The sequence below is a fragment of the Cydia splendana genome, chromosome 8, assembly GCF_910591565.1.
Source record: "Cydia splendana chromosome 8, ilCydSple1.2, whole genome shotgun sequence".
In the NCBI taxonomy this organism is placed as follows: domain Eukaryota; kingdom Metazoa; phylum Arthropoda; class Insecta; order Lepidoptera; family Tortricidae; genus Cydia; species Cydia splendana.
Window position 1 is genome coordinate 2,895,352 of NC_085967.1, and position 27,788 is coordinate 2,923,139.

The following is a 27,788-nucleotide window of genomic DNA, read 5'->3' on the forward strand; positions in this document are numbered from 1 at the left end:
CGCAAAAACTGCTCATAGAGGTATAATAGGGAACTGATTCGTGCCAATTCACTTTTCGTTAATTATGTTTTAACGAAACTCGAGATCAATAGAACGACGTAGAAGAACAGTAGGTACCAACCTAATGTATATAAATAATTCGCGCATAACTGACGACAAATCTTGATATCGGTCATATATTTATGACGATTCAATATTTCATTAAATGGAAAATTGATAAAACTTCGCAGAATTGAGTGATTAACGTACCTACTAAATTATCAGTAACCTAACGACACTGACAAAATATTTAAAAAATATTCGACGCGAAAATAATACTTAATGAAGTTTATGACGTTGTTATTGTTAATTATGTTGCTAGTTTTTTCTTTCCAAATTAAACCGACCGAGAGATAACAATTGGCTGTCTATAATTACGTAAGCGACGCAAGTAAAATACATGCCCTTTTGTCCTGTAACAGTGTTAACCTTACGTCTGACGCAAAGACGCATATATTAGCCAAAAGAATGGTTTCGGGTACGCCTATTGAGGCTGTGGGCTGTCGTCACTTGTTGAGCCAACATTAACAACAATGATGGTATTTGGGGCTCATATTTCGTTCAGGAGTAGGTACTGTGTAGTAATACTCATCTACAAAATGTTAATATGTACTTTAGTCCCCATAGTACAAGCTTTGCTTAGTTTGGGGCTAGGTTGATCTGAGTAAGATGTCCCCTAATATTTATTTTTTTATTTTTTATTTAGTTAAGGCATAGTTTGACTCCTTACCTACAATACCTACTCATTCAACATGATTACATGCACAGGCGGCCTAGCCAAGATAACATCCGTACATCGTCAAACGTTAAATTAAATTATTATTATTATACATTATTTATGTTTCGATTGGTGCTATCTTCACACACGATACTGAAGAATATGGTAGTACCTGTAGGTAGAAGTCTGCAGATATATTTGATGCAGTGCTCATCTTTCATCGTCCAGGGTTTGGGAGCCCTTACGGATACACTTCGACCCATTTACACCCATTAAAAGCATGTTCAACCTTCTCCATGTATCGGAAGATTCAGCTCAAGGGCAGGTATTCTTTTGGATCTAGTTAGTCGGCTCCACGTCTTCATTCTGTGTGGTGAGGGCGTGACAACCACACAGTCAGCAGTTCTTACCTCGACTTTAGCCGCGTTGTAGAACTGGTAGAGCGGTTCGTGTGTGAACAGCGAGTGGGGAAGTGGCGAGGCGGGGTGCGAGCCTGATGATGCACCCGACGATGATGAGATGTTGCCAGCTTGGTAAAGGCCAGCCTCCGCGTACCTGTGCCAAAAGACATGCGTAGTTAGAGTCGATCAAGCTAAGTTGTCAGCGATTTAATAGCCCAGACGGTGCAAGTGTTAAGTAAACGTTAATTTCATAGAAGTTTGACGTTTAAAATAACACTTGCACCGTATTGATAATGTTTTATTGACAATTGTTTGCAGGCAAAGGCGGCAGCTATAAATTCAGGAGGGGTCGATATCTACTGTTGTCCTAGACCCAGTTTAGGGCCCAGGGGGAGTTATGATCCCCATGTGGAAATGGAGCATGGGGCTCCAAAATGTCGGACACATGGGAGTCAACCAGAATTTGGATATCTACTCTTTTAAAACCTCTGAAATGTAACATGATTTTTGATGTAGGTACTCTGATCATTTATGGCGTCGTTTTGAATTTGACAGAGACTAACCAAAAGCTCAGTATTCAGAAAAATCAAAAGAATATATAGCGCTCTTAAGTGACGTAAGTGTTACTCTAGTCCAGCGGTCGGCAACCTTTTAGCAGCCAAGGGCCACATAGCAGTTAACGAAGTGGACGCGGGCCGCACTTTGTTAATATTTATTACTTTATCAGACATTGTCATTTGTCAATATTACATACAAAATAGCCAAGGGAGGCTCGCGGGCCGCAAGTGAGAGGCCACTGGTTGCCGACCGCTGCTCTAGTCTAGTGCAATGCCCTAAATAGGTTTTTAATGGAATAATAGGTATCTTAAGGTAGGTATAACAAATTACGCGTGTTATGTATCTGATGAATACATTTTCACACAGGAAATAGTTTATTTGAGTACATTATACGAGTAATGGTTTAATAGTAGGACTATAATTTTTTTGATAAGTGAAACGAATCTATCGCTATCGCAAAAACATTTTTTTATTAAATAATATGTCAAAAACATGCTAAAGAGACGAATGGACGCCACACTTACGTCGACCTATTGACCTAAAATACAACAAAGTAAGTACCTACTGGTAATTAAGTAATTTTCAACTTTAATCGGCAGCAAGTATCGGAACATCGATTTATCGCAAAGGGAAAGAAGGGTCACTTAATTATTAATCTACAATCGTAAACCGTGTGAATGCTACAGTAGGTATTACTACAATTACATGGTGTATTTTAAATTTAAAAAAAATCTTAAGTGTGCCCAATCATTTAGGTATAATTAATTTATTTACTTATAATTAATTCGTTCCTTATAATGTTACTTTTGTTTGTACTTATACTAAGTTTATCACGAAAAATGATTTATGATTTTTATGACTTTTACCTATACTTATACACGTGTTTCGCAGATAAACTAGGTAGGTACAATAAAAGTTGGTAAATATCATTTTTTCACTTTAAAAATATGTTACATCGATATGAAACTTTGAACACATGCCTGATTATCAGCTTGGTAACAGTTGAGAACGTTTTCAATATTTAACGAGTGTTATTATAAAGTAACGAGTTCCATATATTACAGCTAGTTGACATATGTATGAAAATTTTAGTTTTAATATGATTTTCCTGTTCCTAATTAGTATCTCGTCTTCGAGGAAATTGCAGAAATAATCACTCACATTAAAAGCTATATTTTTACCAATAACAACAAGGTTTCTTTTTTGTACCTACATGTTCTTTTACCTACTCCTCTTAGTTAATTTATTACATTGTGTAACGAAAGTTTCCCACATAAATTGTAAGTTTTTATCGCTACACAGACGTCCTACATAAATTAAATAGATACTTAATTTAAAAGTTCAATTCAGGCCTTATTAAGAACAAAATATTTGCATTCCATCCCAAAACCTATCTAGGTATCTATTACCTACTAACAGAAATTGCTGCCTAGGTGGATCGATTTACAGACATAAAAACGCGTGAAGTGCTCAACACTCCATAAAACATCCGCACTCACGATAACAACAATCTAACGCCTCAATTACCATAAACACGCCACAATTCCATTGTTTAAGTATGACTTACACTTACAGCTTACAGCGTGGGAAAAAGAGCGTCGCTACAATCCTTCACCAACCAGCACGATCCACACACTATTATAGCATCACAACTTCGCATACACTTTGAAAACAATTGAAAAAAAAACGAAAACAAAAGAGGTATTCGATATTCTGTTTTCAAACGTAACCGATTTCAACGTCCGCTCTAAAGGCAGTGGCGGTCGAGAATCGTTGGATACTGCCTTGTTCTTCGGCGGTGGCGTAAGTAAGAGGAATTTAGCGGTTTATTATATGTACTATTGTTTCTGTTATTGAATTACACTTGTCTTTCGCTTTTTGCGTATTCGACAGGTAGGTACCTACCTGTCATCATTACTGACCATGCATGGTATAATAATATACTCCGCCTGGTACTCCATTCCCGTCTTTTCTAGGTCACCTAACTGACACGGGCCTACGTCATCATGCGACAGCGCTATATGATAATATGCGATAGCGCTATATATAGCGGCCATGTTGTTGTGACGTAGGCCCGTGTCACTCTGGGAATGGAAGACCATGTTTTATTAGACTATGCTGACCATGTACTACCTAATTTGTAGCAGTGTTTTTTTTTAAATTAAATATATTACACCTAACTGATTTTAGCAAGCTGTAAAGTCTTAATAGTCTCATTAATTTAACCGATGTTAGCACCTTATGTTCGATTTTTCGCTAGAACAATTATCCTGAACTCTGGTTAAATCATTGTGCTCATATTTGACGCGATTTTAACTATTTTTAACAAGAATTTTATAATAGATGGTGAGTTGGCCCCCGGACATGACGATAAGGGCAACGAAACCAATTACTTATCGAGCAATGAGGTTATAAAATTCCTGAAAATAATCAATCTTGCTAGTTCTTGGGTGGTGTGGTATTATGGCTTTTGTTATTTTATTAGCAAGTCGCTTATGCCTCACGCCAACACCTAACGGTGATGGAACTGGCTGGTGACTCACCGCGCCGGCGCATCGTTATCCCGACTATGCAAAAGGCACTATGTAACTACGAGACCCAAACGCACATACGACCTTTCTGTTCCGCAGGGTATCGTTCCTTAGTAATCGTTGTACCAACTAGAATGCACATACGTCGTTTTAGTTCAGTAGGTACGTTTCCCGAGTATAACGTCGACTCACGCGCCGATCCAGTCATACCGGCGTTGGGATGGGGATTCTCCTACTTTGCATTGACGTATCTATGATGGTCTCAAAAATGTTTTTCCTGTCGGGACTTTCTTAAGTAAGTTGCAACTTTGGTAAGTACCTAAGTAATACGCAATTCCTCTTTCCCTGAGTTTTTTTTATGTGTTAGGTACTTACTAAGCTATTTTTTCAGTCAGAAATTCGCTTTTATAAGTCTGATGTTAATTATTAGTATTATTACCATTTTTTTTGGAAAATAACCTATCAGAAGACATTGCCTTTTGGACATAAATTTATTTTATCTACACACATATCATAAACTCTCTATGATGCCTTCAAAATCCGTAAATAATGGCCCACATTACGATAAACTGTATTGTTACAGCAAATTTCTTATCTGTAAAAATGTGGTAATAGCTTCATTACTATAGTGCGTCAAGCAAATCTTGTCAGTAGCAATGTAAAGCAAACTAAAGTAGGGCAACACTCAAAGAGCAGTATTGCGCTAAGAAAAGCAGCAATGTACGTCGAACCAAAACGAATATGATTTTTTTTCCGCTGAGCGCGCCCTACGTACGTCAGTTCAAATTGTCACTTGCGGCTTATTGAAAATTTTAGAAATTGTTATTTAATATGGACGGACAATTTAAAAGCCATGTTAGTCGAAATGATTAACAAATTTGAAGATATCAAATTACAATTAGACGCGGACTATGCCATTAAACCAAACTCACCAAACGACTCTCAACAATCTGCCAGGAGAGAGGAGAGGGCTCTTAGATTCTTTGGGCACATAATGCGGTCACCACACCACAGCCTCGCACGTGACATCATACTGGGGCAAGTTGAAGACAAGCGCGCTAGAGGAAGAGCCCCTGCAAGATGGTCGGATTCCATAAAACAACCATGTGGTTCCATGCAGAGGGCAGCCCACATAGCCCTTGTTCGCGATAAATGGAGGGACATAGTTATTGGTCACGATCCTCAGTCATGAGGGAACGCCAAAGAAGAAGAGATGCCATTAAACTAGAATGTATGAATAAAATCATTGCTTCCGCTGGTAGATGTCCTACTGGTTTTTAATATTTTATTAGATTTCTCAGTTGGAATTCAATTTTAATCATAGCAAAATGGAAATTGTGGAATATTTGATACTTACAATATAATATGCCATTTGTTAATGTAAATTAGTGTACTTTTCTGGATCAATATCACATACCTACCTGTGTAATATTTTGATTGGTATACATTGTACAATATACATATAATAAAACAAAAATAAAACAAATGATATTTGGGTGCTTATTTAATTTAAATGTAAGAGAAGATAAGGGTCACTTTAACTTACCTACACTTTAATTCAGGGCATTCATTGAAAAAATATGAAGTTACCAAGGTTACCTGGTCACTTCAACCAAGCATCATAATACTCTGTAGTCATCTATTGCATCTTAAGCATAAAACAGATTTGTTACAAAATGTGTAATTTAAGTTTCCAAACATAAGGAGTTAACTCCTTTTATCTTCCCAATATAACTTTAATTAACTTACAATAAACATTTCTTGGGTAAACTAAATATTTTTAGTTTAGTTTAACAGTAATTTGTCTAATTTAACCCTTGGTACCTATTTTATTTCATGGTGCTAAGAAGTAGTGTCCGACCGAAGGTTCGGTTTCGGTTTCGGTTTCGGCCAGTTTCGGCCAAAAAATCATGTTTCGGCTGTAGTTTCGGTTTCGGCCAAAAAACGGCCGAACCTTTCGGCCGGGCCGAAACTTACGAAATGGCACTTCGGAAAAAGACCAAAAGTTGGGGAATAAGTAGGACAACAATAGTAATAACCTACATTTACTGATTCATGTATAGGTATATTATAAAACACAATTCCACCAATGAGGGCGCCACTGGACGGTCGACGCAGTCTTATGAGGCTGTCAATACCTATAACGCGCACACTGTCTATCGCACACATTGTATCGGAGTGAATGAGATAGCAGTATCGCACGTAGCCGTTGGCCGAGTATCAGCTCGGCCCGAGTCGAACGATGTCTTTTTCGCTCTTATTCAGTCACTTTCCTATCTACCTCTAATGGCAAATTTTAAGCGAGGCTAAAGGCTACGCTCAAGTAGTGCTGCAAAGTTGATTTTCTGACTATTGATTAAAACGAAGATAAAACCCTTAAAAGTGTCCCCAGTACAGTTTTTCATACGAATGCTCGACCTTAGCCTCACTTTTTACCTCAATTTACCATTTGGTTTGTGTTCCACATGTCCTCTACTTCAACTTAGCCGTTCGCCTCGCTGCGCCATGCTCGACCTGCGCGTCTCGCTTTTTAATACAATGGACATTGGTTGGAGTCTGTGCTCAACTACTTATCCTGAAGCCTGAAGCACGGCTTTTACTTCGCATGAAAGTTCGCCTCACTGGGGCACTTCGGACTTTTAGGCCCAGGTGAAGATCGGTACCCGGCCTTGCGATTATCATCATTCACTTGCCCTTATCCCATTCATTTGGGGTCGGCGCAGCAAGTCTTTTTCTTCCATACCTCTCCCTCGCCCGTCATCTCATCATTCACTTGCGTTCGTTTCATATCATCTCTCACACAGTCCATCCACCTTTTTCTCGGTTTTCCACTCTCGTTACTTCCCTTGCGATATTGTTAACAAAAAATTTCGCGCTCGCTGCGCTCGCGTTTTCGGTTGGTTTTTTGGTTGACCCTGTATCTGATCTACATGTTAGCTTGACTGGTGAATGAATAGAGTGCTACTAGTGCAAATGTTATTTATACGTCATAATTTCATATAAATTTTGACGTTTAAAATAACACTCGCACTGCGTGTGTTATCAAAATCGTTGCAGAATTATCTTGGTCTACCTCTAGTAATTTTCTTAAAAAACTGCTTAAGTAACATCAATTTCAAGGACATTGGGTGTTGACAGCCCCATAATATTTGTGTAAAAGCGGTTTTATGACATTTTTTTAACGATTTTATCAAGTCTACAAAAGGTTCGGTTTCGGTTTCGGTTTCGGCCGAAACTAGAGCCAAAGCCGAACATTCGGTTTCGGTTTCGGTTTCGGCAAAAAAACATGTTTCGGTCGGACACTACTAAGAAGTTCTATTCTTCTATTCAATTTATAATTTGTAGGGTTTTGTGGCAGGCATAAAATAGATTCTTTATGTAGTTTGGCCCAGAACTGACTGTCTAAAGACAGAGGGAATCATACTCTTTGTCTTGTGCTAAAGCTATGAGTATAATTTTCTTGGAGCTGACTAACTGGCTAGTTGTGTTTGCCAGGCTAAAGTTTAGGAAATATGTTTGAGAAATATAACACAATTAAAATATTGTTATGTTGTGTATGGTATGTATAATCATAGTTCAGGGATACTCTTTACATGCTAGTTTGGTAACATTTTGCTCATGCTGCTGTTTTGTGTATGGGCTAAAAATGTTACACATATCGGCTAAATTATATTTGGTATGCTGATAATTAAACAAGGCATTTATATATCAGGAGAATACTGTTAGGAAATTTTATTAACTTGCACAGTAGGCTATTCAAGACTTGTCATTTTGGAAATGTGAAAATACTTTTCTAAAATTATACCTACACTGCGTCTAGTGCTCCATATGAATGCTGACTACATTATTTTCTTTTATTGAACAAACAGGTATGTAAAGCGACTTAAAACTTCTTTTAAAAAGATACATAGGTACAATCAGCAGCAAAAGTTGCTAAGCGAGCCAGGTATTCAAAATTACCTTGACACACTCTTATTCTCTTCATAATAAAGTTGCGTCAAGATCATTTTGAACACCTGGCCCGCTTAGTAACTTTTGCTGCTGACTGTACCTGTTTCAGCAAGTATAAACTAGGATTTCCCATAGGTATATATGTGCAGTAGCTGAGAGCATGAAACAAATTAGCCTAAATAATATATTTTCTTGATGACTAACATAAGGACAACTTATACAAGAATAATCTATTCCATCAATATTTAAGCTCTCAATATTTTTGTTACATTTTTAAATAATACATTTATTTTTCATCTTGGTTGCACTGTACACGTATATAAACCGCCGTAGGTAAGTATTGTCTGACTGAACTTCTGAAGAGAAACTACCTACTACGAACGCCTCATATTGAGCGAGATTTAATCCTGCAACAAACATATGTAAGGATTAGGTAATGTTGCAAAAGAACGACGATATAATCAAAGTTCTTAATACTGTTTTAAAAGTTTACCTTTGTAAATTATGTAGTCGAATCAGTCGCTGAAAATATTAAGATATGTGGGCCTATGGACGGTTTCCAGGACACAATGTGTGGTCTTATTGGATAGATTTAGGCATACGTTTTAATTTTAGTTATGCCTTTTAACCCTAAAACAAAAAAAACTGCACATAATCTTAAAAGTTCTCAAGTTCTTCCCATGTTCTTCCAGTACTTGTCATAACCTAAAATTTTAGTAATGTTTACTATCAACGAGTATGATTATACATTGCAGGCTTAGCTTTGCTTAAGGTAATGCACAATCTTATTAAATATCAGAAAATATCACGAGTCACAGCAGAAATATCTCTTGAAATAAAAACGATTCAGAATGTCAACAAACAAGTTGGCCACAGATAAAACACAGATGACACGCGATTTTGGAATTATTCGAACACAGTGTTGCTAGCCCGCGATTTTTCAAATTTGCCGCCTTTTTCTACTGACAAGATTTGCTTGACGCAGTATATATCAAAATCGATTTGGTAATGCATTCAAATTTCGAACATCTCTGAAAAAAAAAGCAAATTGATTTGACCCCTATTCTAATATCAGTCGAGATGACGTTTTATTCGAAATCAAATGACAATTGCATACAATATTGACAAATCTCGCATGTAAGTTGGTATCGGACGATATGGTAATCGACCCCGACTCTAGTTCGTCTTTGAATTAAAAAAAAACTACGGATGCGTGATGTGCGTGAAAAAAGTTTTCATTTGCCGCCATTTGACGTACAGTTTATCTTTTAATTAGTTTGTAAGTAAAAAATAATTTGTTTTGTTGTTTTTAAAGTAACTATAACAAAAGTTTCGTGTAAAATGTGCGATAAAGATATTTCGGAGACGCCAGCTCATATCCTGTAATATGAGGTTAGTGAATATATCATAGAAAGTTTATAATATGTGTGTAGATAAAGCAGTGTATGTAACTGTACATAATTATTAGGCATTAAAACACTCGTGTGATACTATTATGAAACTCATTTCATTCGTTTCGTTTAATTTCAAACCCGCACTCGTATTTTAATGCCTTTCATTATGTAGCAGTCACATAAACTACTATTACAAACGTATTTAAATAGGTAGTTGTAGTCATTTATAACAAGAGATTAATAATTTATTTTTGAAATTTCCATATTATATTAATAGCTTATTAAGATAATCTCAATTAATTCAGAAGTCAAGTCAAAAGTAGGTAATCCTTAGCCATTATGGCCGTTAATTTGAAGTGCGTTCGGATTTGCGAACGGGTTTCGGATAACGGTCACCGTCTGGCGCGGGGTTCGCATAAGTTTTATATTACGAGGAGAAAGTTACAGTCCCGGAGGAGTTAAAGGTAATTCTTATGTTCATTCATAAATATGCATCATGAGATACAACTTGGTACCAAGACGAATTTAAAAAAAATGCACCCGCTTATGATCTTCGATTTATCTACAATTTATTTGATTCCTTTGTGTAATGAAAATGAAACATACATACTCATACAAATCTCCTATAAATTTATGACAAATTTTCTATGCAATATGCCTATGTTATGTGCACGAATTAATATGATATGAACTTGGCTGGACACGCCTTGTCTACCGCGTGTCTAGATAAATTCAATATCAACCAAATCATTCGAAAAACTATATTTCAGGACATGCAGGTAGGGATGAGAGCGCGAAACCCAAAGAATGGAGACTTTATAAATGACCTGCAATCTGATCATTACAAAGGTTTTCACTAATATGTGTTACTCTTAACACGAATTAGTGGTAAATATCGGTACGTGAAATGATAAAGAAAATGTGTTTATTACTATAAAATGGCGGAAGTAGAGTTTACGGAAAACAGCAACGCCATATTATCGCGCGTGTAATTGTAAAAACCGATAAGTCGATAACAGTAGTGTAAGGGAAATTACTACATACATTGTTAGGTGAAAACTGTACATTGTTAGGTGAACTACAGCACGCTCCTGTCACACATGTGTCATTATGTGTGTGTAAAGTTTTTACGAGTTCTTTAGGTAGGTACTTTAAATGGGAAGGGAAAATGGGTTGTAAACAAATATTAGAAACTATTAAATGTTAGCTAGCTATATTTCTTTTAAAGAATGGGGCCTATTTTTGATATTTAGAACGCTTACTTTATGTTGACACATTTATATTATCAGATGTGTTTTATAGTTTTGATAACTTTTTTAGTAGAAAAGAGCGGAACATTGGAAAAAATTAACGTGTCAAGGATCAATTTCGTACCGTTGAGATTTTATAATTCAGTGACCACAAAACATACGGTGCCGTATAGCTTCATCTAGTTCAAATTTGTGTCATATATACTAGTAACTTACCAAGAAGTGTTGGAGGTGTGCGTGGATGTGTCGGAACCACATTCGGCGTACCAAGAGGTGCGCGCTCGCGGCGCCTTGTCCTTCCGCGTCAGCGTCGGCAGCAGTCGTTTCAGTTCTACGTCCAAACAACAATCAATTAGTTCTCAGTAGTCATTCTTGCGGTTTATATAAATGAGGTTAAACGAGCAAAGCATAATATAGATGGCGTTGCAGCGTAACGGTTATAGTGACAGATGAGATTTTGATAAGGTGTAATATAAATAACCGTTTATGTACTCGAAACTCGCAGCTGATTACGTCTTCTATATTGTGCAATTGTCCGTTTAAGCGCAATTACGATAGTAATTTACATGTTTTTCGTTTAATCACGCTACTAGGAATGCAAAGGCTACCAATTGACTTGAATGTGAATACAAAAGAGCTACGAATTGTGGAAGAGGTGTAAATTATTTATTTAGAGTGTAATAAAGTATTCATAAAACTTAGTTTAAGCTAAACTTTCTCCCCTTATAATAAACTTTTATTAACTGGAGACGCTTTGGCTGTCATTTTCTGTAAAAAACAGTCTGCCGATTTTTGCGGGGGAAGGGCACCTCAAATGTATGGCTATTTGTACATGGTTTGTACGTAACGTACACATAGCCATGTCAGATAAACGTCAGTCCATACAAAAGTTTGCACAACTGTGCAAGGTTTTCGGCAGAGGGGTAAGCTCTTATAAAGGCGACTCCAGTTTATTAAATGCTCTAAGGTGACGCGTGTATGTATCTGGCATGGCACCTTTTTTCTGGCATAAACGCCTATTACGTCTAACAAGCCCTTGATAATTGTTTGTATTTGTTAGAAAGAGACAAAATATAACAAAGGTTATCTAAGTTTTTTGAATACGGAGGTTAGACTTTACTATTCATAATTCATAACTCTCTGATTTGAAATAGCAATCAGTAGGTACAGAGGGGCTACCGCGAAATCCGAAATTCGCAAATTGCGGGGATCTTTCTCTTTTACTCCAATGGAGGCGTAATTAGACTGACAGAGAAAAATACCCGCAATTTGCGAACTTCGATTTTCGCGGTTATAGCCCAGGTAGCTGAGCCACGCGGATGTTTGCGTATGCAATCAATATCTGCACGCGATCGCTTCAACTGAAGGATTTATTTTGTTTCTATGCAAATGTCGAGACGAGATCGCAAGCGCATCTGAACTAACGACGCGTTAAGTGCTTCTGTCATCATTGTTATAAGACATTACCGCCTTCTTTAAAGCTGGGTTAAAATTATAAATTGAATGAGTGAAAAAGTGAAAACTATGGTTACCAGCCGCCTCGTAACGTTTTCGCGAAGCATTTGCATTGAGACTACTTATAAGGTCAATCTGGCTAATTTCGTCATAGGAGGTCTTCCGTGCACGAGCGTATATTTCTTTGATTTTCAATCGTAGGTATGAAAAAAAAAATATTTGCTTTTGTTTGCTGAAACTAAAAGCAATTTTGCTGTTTTGTTGACGAAATTATCAATGTTGTTCGAGAATAACGCTAGTAGGCAGAATAGCCCCTATGACGGAATTAGCCACATTGACCTTAACTAAATTAAAGACTTGGTACTTAAACAAAAGCAACGCAATTATCTTCAATAATGTTGCTGTTGTTTAAAAAGGAAATGTTCGTTTTGCAAACATTTTTCACACATAATTTTACAAGTGCTTGCATTATTATAATACAAAAGCGAAACCAAACTAAAAAGTGCTTATAATAATTGTTAATCGAATGCTGTACAAATGCAAAATATGCTTGGTATGACTAAAACTATGAATAGTCTGGCTTTTGTATGTATTTGTCGCATCGGCTATTTCCTATTTCGTTATCACTTTCACACGTGAAGCCACTGCGTGCGTATCAATTCGTCACATTATAAACACAACAATGTTTTGTATGGCTATTAACTAACGTGCAACGATAGTGGGAGTTAAACAACAAAACACATTACTCATGCTATTACAGTTCCATCAGACCAGTCCATCCAACATTCAATTGCGACACCGGTTAACCTTCATTGATGCATTTTGCATTTTTCAAAGCGCACACACACAGTTAACACTGAACATGACACATGAGCCGATGGGGGGCCTAGACAATTGAAAATCGAAACCCAAAACAAAACTTATTTAAGTTACATTATTTAATGTATGGAAATCACGTTCATTTTTATTGCATTTGTGGTCCCGTTACATTTTTATTTTTCGATTAGAATTGGTCGATATCCGATTATCATCTTAGCTGAGACCTCAGAGGACCTAGCCAAAATAACAACCGTACATCGACACGCCAAACGAAAAGTAAAAATATATCGGGATGACAGATGCTACGAATAATCACGTGAATATCCATATATTATTTAAGTTTCCATTGGCGTTTTCTATCAACAATTGTCATCTTGGCTACGGGCCCAGGTGCAATATTTTAAAAACAGTACCCATAACACAGAACACAAAACACGACACAGACTAAACGAAAAGATACGTGCTCGAGCTTGGAGCGCCGGCAGTTCACTAAACGGTACATGTAATCGCAGAACTGCTGGATGTAATGATATATAATTGGTATGCAGTGGGAAGGTCGCTGATGTCATAGAGCATCATAGCGTGATAATAAATAGAGCCGCGTATAGAAATTTTGAGCATGATTAGAACCATGTCAGCCTGAATCTAAGTTAGAGAATTTCGCTGCAATGCCATCGGGTGAATGTTTATTTTTTTGGTGGTTGTCGACCGAATGCTATTACAATTCTGTGTGTGAGTTCCAATTGGCAATCAGAGCATATACAATTATAATATATAAACAAGAGGTTTCTGCTAGAAATACAATTAATAATCTAACTTTCGACTTAATCATATTTAAGATGAATAAAATTGTTATGAAAGGATTTCTGCTTAAGCTTTCTGTAGGTATTAAACACTAAATATCAAGAAAATACATAAGTAGAGTATAGCTCAATTTCCTCAATTTTAGTTCTTTGTCTTTATAAATAAACATAGCTATGTATAATACATATGTATAGTACATATAAATAAACATAGCTATGTATAATACATATGTATAGTACATATGTACTACTGTGAGTCATCGGTTGTAACGTACAACTAAGGATGTGACAAGCATTTTGAACAAAGTTTAAGAAAGTACGTGACTATTGCCCACAAATCACCATGACAAATATGGATAAATGGACAGTTGGCTTTTGAAATAACAACCATGTTATGTATATTACTATTTACCTATAAATTTATTCTTTATTTAAGATGAGTTTTACACAACGCCATCATCTTCAGCTGTTAAATTCAGGGCATAATTTCGTCTTCGACTTTATACCTGTTCTATACTAGTTCGTTTTTTATAGCATTAGAAAAAGACTACGCGATCTAGACGTGTCTTTTAATTGAAAACGCTTTTTAAAAATCAGTAACTATTACTTATGAAAGCAAAATAATGTATATAGTCGTATATGATTAATAATTCTCACATACACTCGGCGTCACGGAAATCGCACACCCACGGATTTTTGTTTCAAGCCGTTATAAACCTTATGTTGTTGAAGGTAAAGTATGAGTGTGTGGGATCATTTTAAAGAGAATTTAACCCTTCATTTAAAAACAATGCAATAGTTACTAAAGAGTAAAAAAAAGGCACCTTTTTTAATAAGAAATAAAAATCGTATATTCATGCAAAAAAATCAACAAATTAAAACACAATAAAATCAACAAATATCGGAATACAAATGCCTAAAACTAAACTTAAAACCTAGTGTTGCCTCCTCTGGCCTTAATGACTGCCTCCATGCGAGCCTTCATGGACCTCACGAGAGACACGACGTATTCTTGAGGAATAGCATCCCACTCTTCAATGACGGCATCTCGAAGCTGTTCCAGGGTCGCAGGTGCAGGATTACGTGACCGCACCTTCCGTTTTAGCTGATCCCAAAGGTGCTCTATGGGATTCAGGTCCGGACTCCTTGCTGGCCACTGCATGACGGTGATCCCAACCTGATCAAGGTAGTCCCGAACAATCAACGCTGTGTGGGAGCGGGCGTTATCCTGCATGAATGTGAATCCAGGACCGACAAATTCGGCGTATGGAACCACATGGTCCTCCAGGATCTCTGTGATGTACCGATGAGCAGTCATGGATCCCTGGCCTCGACCACCACCAGCGCCTATCGTTGCAGAACAGGCACACCCTGGTCTCATCGGAGAAGAGGACAGCCTTCCATTGGTCGACCGTCCAATCCTTGTGTTCGCGAGCAAACTCACGTCTGACTCGCCGATGCTCTGCCGTCAATTTGGGACCCGTAGCCGCTCTATGGGGCATGATCTTCTTCTCCCGCAACCTTCTTCTTACTGTAGAGACACTCACCACCGTTCTCCGAACTGCTTGCAGCTGCTGCTGCAGCTGGACAGCGTTGGAGAAACGGTTCCGCAAAGACGTCGACACAATAAAGCGGTCGTCTCTTTCGGAAGTGCAGCGTTGTCCTCCGGATCCAGGCTTCCTGGTGAAGCTTCTAGTCCTCTGGAATCGATGAACTGCTCGGAGAACTCGGAAACGGCTTATGTTGAGTTGCCGAGCAACCGCAGACTGCGTCATTCCTGATTCCACCAGGGCTACTGCTTGAGCTGCTTCTGCTTCCGTGGTATCCATTTTCTTGGGGTGTTTTCTTTCTCCAGCTGTTCCGGTGTGACCTCTGTGAACTCTGGATACCGAATGACCCATATTCCACTTTTACCCCCCCTTTTAAACCTATCCAAGGTAACGCAACTAGCGACCCTTACAACGCGTATTGTAGGTGTTCTTTCAGAACGCCGTAATTTCGTGATTATTATTATTTTTCCCAAAAATGCTTTACTCATGTTTTAATGCTTATTAATTGTGCTTTTAAATGATGTATATATTGTGAGGGTATAATACATATGATAAGAGCTATATTCGCTTAAAACAAAAATCGGTGGGTGTGCGATTTCCGTGACGCCGAGTGTATTTGCCGTGACTTATTTTTCAAAAGTGTTTTCAATAAAAAGACACGCCAAGATTGGATACCTTTTTTCTAATGCTAAAAAAACGAACTATACTAGTAAATACTCTTTCTCTATGTCCACCAATGAAACCAATGAATATTTGCAATAATGATAAGAGGTATTGGTGGGTTGGTAGAGGAGTCAACGTCTGAAAGAGTTATGACGTTGTTCCATAATAATAATTACTTTTTGTGTCAATAAATGAGTCATAGGGGCTCAGTGAGTATCAATAAGTCTTAATTGCAAGTCTAAGGTCAGATTATGAATTCATTGTCAAGTGACAGGAAAAACTGAGCGAATAATACCTACTTGTAAGATTTGCCTTTGCGACTATTATGAAGGATTCCCTTCAATCGTGCTTCAATCCATTCGAGTTGTGTCGCAAATTGTTATTGATTTGCGAGCGGACAACTGCCTACTGATTTAAAATGTCGGGATTGGGGTTTATAGGGGTATAGGGTGACTGCTATAGTTATTGGCCACTAAATAGTAATTGGCCTTTCCTAACAAATCAGAAAGAAACATGCCAATTGAAGCCTTATTGTTAAGAGTGGCCACTGGCCAATTACACATGATAGAGGCCAATAACTACAGCAGTCACCCTAGGTAGTTAAGGTGTAAAATTTAGCTAGCCTTCTATTAGTATTTCTTTATTTAACTTCTTGAACGCCACGTCATCAAGCATGGTCGGATTGCACGAAGGTTGAGATATTGGGCTATAGCCTCGGGCGTCGGTGTCTTTGACGGTCAAATGTTTAACCACCAGGAAATAGATAAAATTGATTTATATGACTTGATAATGGTAGTACTTGGGCCATATAACTGCAAAACGCTTTCATCTGGCATTAGTCTAAATGCCTACATTTTCCCAATAGGTGTACGAAATATAGAAACGAAATTGTGTTAAATAATCGATTGAAGTTCACTTTACTGCCATAATTCAGTTTTAATATCGACACTAGTTAGACATAATTCTCAGCTTTTTTATTACGTTCAATAAAATTACTTTGTTACTTGATTGGCGGAGCTGCAAAACATCTTCGTTAAAATGGCCTTCAACATATAAAGGAGGAAAATACCTAATTAATCCTATGCGATTTATATTTTAGCAGGTACAAGTGTGTGGGCACCCGTGGGTTTAAAATGTACAAAACAAGTGAATTAGAGAAACACGAACACGATTCAAAGTCACTCCTACAGTCTTTTTTGCTGTGATGATATCGCGATCGTAGCTAACTATCGCATCATTGAAATCTAGATAATTGTAGATTGACGTTTATAAATGGATGTCCTTTTAAAATATATGTATTTTGATTTATGTAACAAAATAAAACTATCAACTAGAAAATAGCTACTAATAGAAGAATTTGTAACTTCTAAGAAAAATTGCCCCCGAGTTGGCCACCTAAAGTAGGTAGATGGCGCTATACGGCGCCGTATATCTTGCGGTAACTGGTTTGTCAAACATCAGCTTTGCCGTATTCAGATTTGAGGCACAAAATGTTTTCTTAGACTTTACACCTCTTCTTAAAATAATAGCTCTTTGCAACCTACTAACTGGTGACGGTTAAGAACATTAAAAAATCGAGTAAAAATAAATATTATAGTGCATTTTGTACATGGCAACTAAAAATCGCATGCTCGGTGAGTATTTTTAAAATAGTCTTCACCAATGCACAGGTATTACGTGTTTAGTACGACAGATGAATGTGTGAGTGTTTAAGACAGATGTGAGTAAGAACAAACACAGTGCAGACATAGAGCATTCTAGTGAACATAGACCTACACCATCCCGCGCTTGCTGGAAAATACTACAGTATTACGAAAGATTGTATTGTAGTCTCACCAAATCATCATTTATCAATAAGTAATCGATCAACAGCGATCGAATTGCCAAGCAAGAGAAGATCAGATCCCACAATTTAGATCGATGCAATGACAGATTGCGTAATAATCTGACAGTTTTGAAAAAGAAGTGATGTTGTTTTTTGGCATTTTCGGCACGGGATATTACACGTATTTATCAGGGTAACATTTCCATCTTGGATGTTGATTTATTGTTGACAGTAAGGTTGGATCAGACAAATTCGTATTTAGCATCGAATTCGTACTTCGGTAACTTTGGTTGTCAACCCAGTGACCACAAATCATATGGCGAATTACAGCGCCGGATGGAGATCTTTATTTGCATAACAGTTAGGGCCGTCTTCAACTATGCTGGGGCCCTTGGGCACATAAGAATTTGGGGCCCTTTTGGAAATTAAAGAAAGCTAATTAAACTAACATTTTTCTACTATGATCTAATATTTATTATGGGTACTCAAATATAATGTTACTGTTTGTCCTTCGGAGCCCCCTGAGGATGGGGGCCCTGGGCACGGGCTCCGTGTGCCCTTATGGTAAAGACGGTACTGACAGTATGTTACATACATGGACCCTGGAAAGGGCAGGCACGATTTTTTCTTGGATAACATACGATTATTTGGATTTCCGCGAATTATAAATTGTTATACCATTACCATTGGATATTTTAATTTTTAAGCATAATATGAAACTGCTAGTATTTTCCAGTTCGCAGGCACTGACCTCTGTTTAGCGCTGTCTTCGCGTCTAGGAACAACGTCCGACCTCGGACAGACGTCAACTGAAATTACTTTTGGTCGTATTTAGAGCTATTCCGTTAAGTTCATTTTATTCTATAGTTTTTTGTCGCGAACGATAGAAAGATACAGTGCAACGGTTTAAAATCGATAACTTCAGATACCTGGTAATTTGTAGGCACTAGGTATTTGTGTATGTAATTGAAATTATTCTTAATACATAATACCTGTACGCGTCATGTACATGTTGTAGACATGACATTCGACAATGGTAGTAGAATAAATAAAACCATTGATTAAGCGTATTTTATAATTATTAAATTTTTGGTAGATAGCGTTCTAAAATTGTGTACTACACAGTGTACGTAAAACAACTTTTAGGTAATTTTTTGACCAAACATTTTTGCGAGCCTAAATACCTAAATACATTTGTGTGATTAATTCAGAACAAGGCAATGTTGCGTCCATGTTGTCTGAGGTACCTACTGTATAGATCACATCTACATATCCTCGAAATTCTGCCTCTACTAAATGCGACATCCGTCCATTAGCTGTCACAAACAGGAAAGTTTCTATTCATTCCAAGAGCGCAAAAGTATCAAATCTAAATCTAAATCTAAAATTTAAGTTACTCACAATCTAGCAATAATCTCTACATATACATTTACATTTATTTTTTTATGTATTCTAAATTCTCATCTAAAGTTAGTCAAAATCTGTCATCAACCATTATAAAATTCAAATCACTATTCCAAACTCAAAGTTAGTCAAATTCTATCATTCCCTACAAACTTCCAATCAGTTAGTCCAAGCAAAAACAGTTGACGTCCGTACCTTCATTGACAGCGCTAATGTCAGTGGGCCGGCCGGGCGGCGGCGGCGGCGGCACGCTCGGACGCTCGAGCGCGGCTTGAGTGGCCTGAGTTGCCTGGGTGGCCTGAGCTGCGGCCTGAGCCTGAGCTCGAGCCAGGCAGGGCGTGGACGCGGAGATGAGCGCGCGCGTACCGTCGCGGTGGTGGCGCGCCGGGGCGGTCGGTGACAGGGTTTCCACGCTGCCTTGCCCGTTGTCGCTGCTGTCGGAGATATAGTTTTTAATGTTTTTATCTACACACATATCATAAACTCTCTATGATGCCTTCAAAATCCGTAAAAAATGGCCCACATTACGATAAACTGTTTTGTTACAGCAAATTTCTTATTTGTGAAAATGTGGTAATAGCTTCATTACTATGTCAAAATCGATTTGGTAATGCATTCAAATTTCGAACATCTCTGAAAAAAAAACCAAATTGATTTGACCCCTATTCTAATATCAGTCGAGATGACGTTTTATTCGAAATCAAATGATAATTGCATACAATATTGACAAATCTCGCATGTAAGCATCGGACGATATGGTAATCGACGCCGACTCTAGTTTGTCTCTGAATTTGAAAAAAACTACGGATGCGTGACATGCGTGAAAAAAGTTTTCATTTGCCGCCATTTGACGTACAGTTTATCTTTTAATTAGTTTGTAAGTAAAAAATAATTTGTTTTGTTGTTTTTAAAGTAACTATAACAAAAGTTTCGTGTAAAATGTGCGATAAAGATATTTCGGAGACGCCATCTCATATCCGCGAGTTCCGCCAGAGAGCAAAGTGCCCCAATGTCGGCTGTAATATGAGGTTCGTGAATATATCATAGAAAGTTTATAATATGTGTGTAGATAAAGCAGTGTACGTAACTGTACATAATTAGGCATTAAAACACTCGTGTGATACTATTATGAAACTCATTTCATTCGTTTCATAAACCCACACTCGTATTTTAATGCCTTTCATTATGTAGCAGTCACATAAACTACTATTATATTGATCATCACAACAATGTGTTGGAAGAAGAGCAGCCTCTTCTCCCAACACTCATGGATATAGAATATAGAATAGGTACTCAGCGCTAATAACGAAAAACAATCACCACGCGCTACCTCAGGTTGGGTTAATATAGGCGTCGTACTTTTTCTGGATAATCCAGAAATGATTATCCAGGATTAATAAAAATAGATGGGTTAGTAAAACTAGTAGCAGAAGTAGCTTTACGCATAAGCGTAACAAGACTCCATGACTACAATTGCTTGTTTGTAACAATTAACACAACAACAAATAACATACTTTTAATATAAGAAGCAATCCTCACCAGTTGCTAAACCCGGAGTCTCCATCCATCGAGTCAGTCAAATAGAACGTCGAATTCGTGATCTTCAACGCACTAGGCACGTCCGAGTTGATATCCACTGCCATCGACGTCGCTCGTCTGAACCGCGATTTGAACGAAAAATACGTTTTTCTAGACAACGTCCCGCTGTCTTTCTTTGTCTCACTCGTAGGGGTCGGTGGTTTATCTTGCTTCTCTTGTTTTTCAGGCAACGGTGGCGCCATCTCTCCATTACTAAACCTCTTGTCACTAATAACCGTCTTCAGTTCATCTTTGAACCCCTTCATGGGATTCTCAGTCTTATTGAGTGTCTCTTGAAAGTTCATATTGCTGTAGCTGTGCTCAGGGCGCTCGCAGTTGGCGTATATGGGCGATTTCTTCGGCTCGTTGTATGGGTCGGTTTTCGGCGTCGTTACTTTTGCGAAGGGATTACCGTCCATTGCCACTGGAAAGATAAGATTAATGTTAATTCACTTGTTTCACTCGTTCTCTCAGATAAAGATAGCGCTGTCTTTCTCTTTTGCATGTGTGTGAAAAGGTCGAAACTAAAACAAACAGCCGGATTATTTTATACCACAATCATTGTGGTATAAAATAATAAAGGAAGCTATCTGTAATATACAGTCAGCTTAATCTTTACTACTAGTGTTTCAATGATTATTTTCGTGTCAGTTCTCAACATCCGATATGGTCTAGTGGCTAGGATACCTGGCTCTCACCCAGGAGGCTCGGGTTCGATTCCCGGTATCGGAATAACTTTTTACATTTTTGACGGAATTGGTAACTGTTGGAAAGTGTCTTCGTAAACTAAAAGAATCTTGTTTTATAGGTTACTGCATAAACGCACGTGGAACAAGTTTATATGTTTGAATAATATAACAGCTTTTGTTTGCGTGCGTGATGCCGTCACATTCTTTTCGACCTTTCTGTTGAATAGCCTAAATTTGTAATCAGTGCCTATTTCCTCGGCAATATACATCTTCATATGGACTTATCATAGTTTCCTTTACGCCCAGATTTAACAAAATTAATAACCCCGTTTAACTTTTATTTAAATATTATCATTTTAAAATAAAATTGGTAAGACACTACACCTGACAAAGTCCCCGCCGCGTCTGTCTGTCTGTTACGATAAACTCAAAAACTACTGAACGTATTTTCATGCGGCTTTCACCTACCTATCAATAGAGTGATTCTTGAGGAAGGTTTAGGTGTATAATTTGTAATGGTTTTGTGCAAATTGGTTGGAATATAGGTATCCGTGCGAAGCCAGGGCGGGTCACTAGTATGTTCTAAATAAACTCAATTAAAAGATTGCATAGAGCCAAAGCTAAACTTAACTGTCTTAGCGCAAGTAAACAATTATGTCACTCGGTACGAGACAATGTTTTATTTTTAGGTTTTGTACTAAATCTCGACCAAACACTGAATTTCGCAGCACTCTCCAACATCCGATATGGTCTAGTGGCTAGGATACCTGGCTCTCACCCAGGAGGCTCGGGTTCGATTCCCGGTATCGGAATAATTTTTATTTTGTTTTTTTTTTACCTATCCAACTCTCGGTACCCATAGTCTAATAAAACATGGTATTCTCTTCCCAGAGTGACACAAGGCGACGTCACAATAACATTGCCACTTTATGTAGCGCTATCGCATATTATCATATAGCGCTGTCGCATGATGACGTAGGCTTGTGTCAGTCACGTGACCACGAAAAGATGGGAAGAGAGTACTAGGCGGAGTATATTATTATACCATGCTCGGTACCTATAAAATACGGTATAGTATATTGGTAAGAATGAATATCCTAGCTACTTATTTTTGTCAGGTGCTTCGTGCTAGTGCTACTTTATCGGAGTTATATATAACTGTCAAACACAAGTCTACCCATAAAAACTTAGGTAAGTACCTATACCAATGTAAACGATAACTTACCCGAAGGCCAATGAAAAAATGCTCCACAATTGTGACGGTGGAGTGAGTTCAAGCACGTTCGAGTACTATTCGCCATGGCTGTTACTTTAGTTCGTTTTTAACCCTTGATGGAAAAAGAGGTGTTATAATTTGTCTGAGGCATCGTAACCCCTACGATTGAATAAGGTTTATTGGGTCAAGATTATTCTTAAGAGATTTCTGTAGGTTTCTTCAAGTTTGATCGGGATGCCGGGGGGCGTCGCGGGTAGAATGCCGCAAGCGATCCCATGACGCTCCCCTAACGGCAAAGAGGGTGACGCCGCAGGGGATGTTAGTGGGTATTCTCCTTCCCTCCCTCTGGCTAGCGGAGGAAGTTACTGGAGGAGCGAGTCCCATATATCACCCCCCAATGGGATTCCCTAGCCCGGGGGTGAGATGCGTAAATGCATTAACCCCTGCGTCAAATAAAAGGGTTCTACAAGTTTAACTTTGTCGGGTGTTTGTTATAATATTGCTTACCGGAGCATCGCTTGGTGAAGTTCCGTTTCAGCTGTCGCATCTTCTTGTGAGCCACGCTGGCTATCTTGGTGAGCGTGTATCCAGCACTTGGCGGAGCTGGAAGCCGGGATGCTGGCAGTGCTGGTGCTTGGTGGGCGGCAGACTGGAATTATCAAAACATATCATATATTCATTTATTTATTTGAACTATATTACACAAATTTACACAAAAAGAGTACAAATGGGGGACCTAACGCCTTGAGGCATTCTCTACCAGTCAACCATTGGGCTAAACAGAGACAGTTTGCTGGTGCAGGATTGTAAAGAGTGTAAAGACATTTAGCAAATGTTTATCGTACTTAAGTAGTGATTTCGGGCTGTAAGTCAGAAAATTATCCGTGTATTACATTAGGTATATTGTCATGAATAAAATATCAGTAGGTATAGAAAGCTATGTATTTTAATCTCCCTTCGGTGTAACATGGTTTGAATTGAGCAAACAAACAACTAGTGCCAAAATTATCAGGAATTTCGCTAAATAAAAAGAAACCTTTTTTAACTTGTTTAAGTAAAAATGAAACAGATTCCTTTTCGCACAAACCTGGTGACGATCAGGAATATCAAGATGATAGACCAAGCAAAGAAAATCAGAGTCTCGGAGCTATAAGCATACCGAGACACTTACGTAGGACCCATCAATAAGAAGTGCAGAGACTGCAGAGTCACTGTTGATGTCCGTGATACCTAGTACCTACCTAAATCTAGGAGATACAGTATTTAAGTAAATACATTTCATTTAGTACCTCGTGTTCGTCCTCGGTATCGCTGTCGAACGAGTCGAAGTCGTCATCTAGCGCGTGCGTGCGTGTGTCATGCGTGAGCCTTGCCTCGTGCGCGGCCGGTGGCGGTGTTTCCAGCGACTCGTATAGGTGGCCTGAATCGCCGCTGTCGCATTCTGTGAAAAAAAAACGAGTATAATATAAATGTTTGCGTAGAAATGTTATCATAAAAGAGCGTTTCAAAGCTTTCTCTTGTTTCTAATTATATTGTTGCCATACTGACTAACGGAAATGAATTTAACAGGCTTAGGTAACCATTAGGTACTTAATCCTTTGCATTCAATAAAGTTGTCTGTCAATGAACTGCACCTATAGGCAATTAGGCACAATCAAAAGGTACTTCAGGATAATGCCTATAAACCTGAACACGCACTCTAAAACCTTCATAATACTTAGTGTGCAGATACTTGTTCGCTTCGAAGATCAGATGACGACTTATGATCCTCTAAGACCTAAGTTATTTCTTTACTTCAATAGCGCTTGAACTTATATACATAGACTGCAATACGTTTATATTCTATGTTTACATGTCATGATTTTGGAGATGGCATGTCGCAACGTATGAGTCGAGCTTTATAGAGAAGTAACATTGACATTTAATACCATCGTCACGATAGAGATGTATATCGATGGTATGTTAACGAAATTGGGCTACCTAGTAGGTACTGGCCTTCACACGGGCTCTAGGTAAGTATGAAACGTTTGTAACATACGTGTGAAATTGCGCTTTTAGTCACAATATTAGCTAGGTATACCAAGAGACTGTGTGGTAAAGTGCAGATCGAGAAGTTATGCAATTTTGCATTGATGCGGTTTCGGGACCAGCTAAACGAAATGGAAGTAATTTGGAGAAAATTATCCTAACAGGTCTGTAAATAAAATATTAAGTGTGTTTGCGTGAGGTCAAAACGGTCAAATGAGATCACACATCAAGTAATTTTTGTGATTTTTATCCATTTGCTAACAAAAAATATGAAATATCATTTTCTATTTAAACTAACGTCTTGTAATAAATAACGCTAACATTTAAAAGATAAATAATGCCCTTTATATAAAGATCACCTAACTCACCTAAAATGTTGCTTTTTTATTTTTTGACAACACATATATGTACATGTAAGTGTACGTGTACATACAAAACAAAATGTCAAGGCCTCGTATGACCGGCGTGACCCATCGCTTACATAACCACCTGCCCGTAACATGTGGTAACCGGTACCACGATCATACTGCAAAATCAACCCCATTGTTATAGCCTTAAGGATTACCATTTCCAATTTCACTTAGTACTACTGTATCATGAGATCATGACACGCATATGTTCAAATTGCAATCGTATGATGCGCTGAATAAAGTTCCTTTTTGTTTGATCGAGGATGAATATGAAAGTAAAATGGTGTCGAGTTGCCGGTCAGGTCTACTTGTGATGAAAGGTTAGTTAAGGTATGAGCATGGAGTTGTATGGTTGTAATGACGCCATGTCAATTAGCTATTATTGATGGACGTTAAAGTTATAATAAAAGGACGTTAAAATTATTACTTTGGCAAGCTGGGAATTGAGGGGTTAAATATTTTAACTATATTATGCTATGTCGTAGGTACATGAATTTAACAGCATTCATAAATAAAACTGCTGCACAAGTGCGACTGTAACTGTACGTTGCTGTTTTCCACCACGTAACAACACACGACGCGGTAGGTACATTACCTATTTGGTCGTTTGTCAAGAAATGTTGCCTGGTCATCCTGTTATGGGTGTACTTGTCTTTCTACTGTTTATTGTGGGATTGCATGTGAGCTTTATTTTCCACGAGCGAGGTATCTTAGCAACTTCCTTTTTTCTACAGAAAAATGTGTGATGATATCATTAGTAAATATTTTACGACTTTACGATGAGAACACATCAACCTTGTCTTTTCACTCTTTGATATACAGTCAGAAAAAGCTTTCTCAGACCTTGTATACCTACAGTGTATCCATTTCTCAGCTTTTCATACAAAATGTATGAGTCAGTTCTGCACCGATTTATTCAAAATACGCAGGGAAAACGACAAAAATAATGCAATAAGAAAAAACTTTTAAAAGTTGAAAGTATTCCTTGCTCGGAGTTGAAATTACCCTAAACGTTACTTTTATTTTTTCGGAAAAACTCTTTTTGTAACTCGTCTTAAACTTACAATTACATATACTATCCTTCATTCAGTTCAGCATCAGCACCTCAATTGAGAAGATTACATTACAGCTATCTGTTGCGTTATGTTCCGCACTCGTTGCGCATGCGGTTTTCTTACCGCTGCACGCCGTATGCGCATCGTGTTTTATAATGCGCCATAATGTATAATGTAAGTAGAGATAATACATCTTCTTTAGTTGATGTGTCACATGTTAAGAGGGCTCTACGCTAAGAAGTACACCCTTTATTTTGGCCAAATAAAAATAAGACATGATCAAGTATCGCTTGCCAATAATAGAGCACAAAAAATGCAAAAAGAGGATAAAAAAAACCGGCCAAGTGCGAGTCGGACTCGCACACGAAGGGTTCCGTACCATTATCTATAAAAACGGTCACCCATCCAAGTACTGACCCCGCCCGACTTTGCTTAACTTCGGTCAAAAATCACGTTTGTTGTATGGGAGCCATCTTTATTTTATTATGTTTTTAGTATTTGTTGTTATAGCGGCAACAGAAATACATCATCTGTGAAAATTTCAACTGTCTAGCTATCACGGTTCGTGAGATACAGCCTGGTGACAGACGGACGGACGGACAGCGGAGTCTTAGTAATAGGGTCCCGTTTTACCCTTTGGGTACGGAACCCTAAAAATTAATTCTTGTAAGATACATTGCCAAGAAAAGGGTTTAGGGGGGGGGGGGGGAGGGGGTCAAGAAAATGTGACATGTTGTGACAAGGGGAGAGGGGGGTCACAAACTTTGTAACGTCACTTTAACTTCATCAGTAACCAAAATTTTATTTTAATCATTTTAATTACTGTACAGTTCAAAAACAAGTTTTTGGAACGATAATCGTTTTTATTAGTTTAATTTTTTTTCATAATCAGTTTTGGGTTATAAATTTACTAATATTTTGACAAAAAATTAATAATACTTAATTCGATTTGCCGATTTCGTTGAAAAAATGTGACATCACACCAGGGGTGGAGGGGTTTGCCAAATGTGACCAAGTGTGACAAGGAGGGGGGAGGGGTCAAATAACCTTGAAATTCGTGTGACGTAATTAATGGATGACCCCTAATAAATAAAAATGTACAGGAGTATTTTGGCACAGATTAGAAATTCGTGAGATAGGTAGAGTCCAGGGTCCAGGAAATTTACAAACTTGGACAATCCACTTTCACCCCATTGGCCATTACACTGACAAGTCTGACATGTTGCTAGTGTTGTTAGACTCCAATAAATATGTATCTACCTAAACTAAATAAAAAATAACTAGAAGGTTATTTATAATGTTATTTCAACATTACCACCTGCACAATCAATTCGTTTTCACTTCGGATCATCTACAATCATCAATCATAATCAAGTTAGTAAATTACCGAGGCTGTTATTGCATTGAGTTTTATAAGGTAAGTACCCCTATTAACGACCCCATTAAAATTG

General features: G+C 37.9%; 1 protein-coding gene and 2 non-coding genes across 3 annotated transcripts in view; 2 read left to right on the forward strand and 1 right to left on the reverse strand.

The window, feature by feature from the left end:
* Positions 1-27,788, reverse strand: part of LOC134792673 (uncharacterized) — an 88,290-nt gene that overhangs the window by 10,947 nt on the left and 49,555 nt on the right. Inside the window, exons 4-9 of the mRNA XM_063763936.1 lie at positions 24,134-24,285; positions 23,352-23,493; positions 20,901-21,363; positions 19,557-19,795; positions 11,059-11,173; positions 1,168-1,312 (exon numbers count right to left, since the gene is read on the reverse strand). Coding sequence (XP_063620006.1) covers positions 1,168-1,312; positions 11,059-11,173; positions 19,557-19,795; positions 20,901-21,363; positions 23,352-23,493; positions 24,134-24,285 — 1,256 coding nt within the window. The remainder of the gene's footprint in view (positions 1-1,167; positions 1,313-11,058; positions 11,174-19,556; positions 19,796-20,900; positions 21,364-23,351; positions 23,494-24,133; positions 24,286-27,788) is intronic.
* Positions 21,600-21,671, forward strand: Trnae-cuc (transfer RNA glutamic acid (anticodon CUC)). Its single transcript has one exon. It is a non-coding gene; the product is annotated as a tRNA-Glu (tRNA).
* Positions 22,369-22,440, forward strand: Trnae-cuc (transfer RNA glutamic acid (anticodon CUC)). The gene has a single exon. It is a non-coding gene; the product is annotated as a tRNA-Glu (tRNA).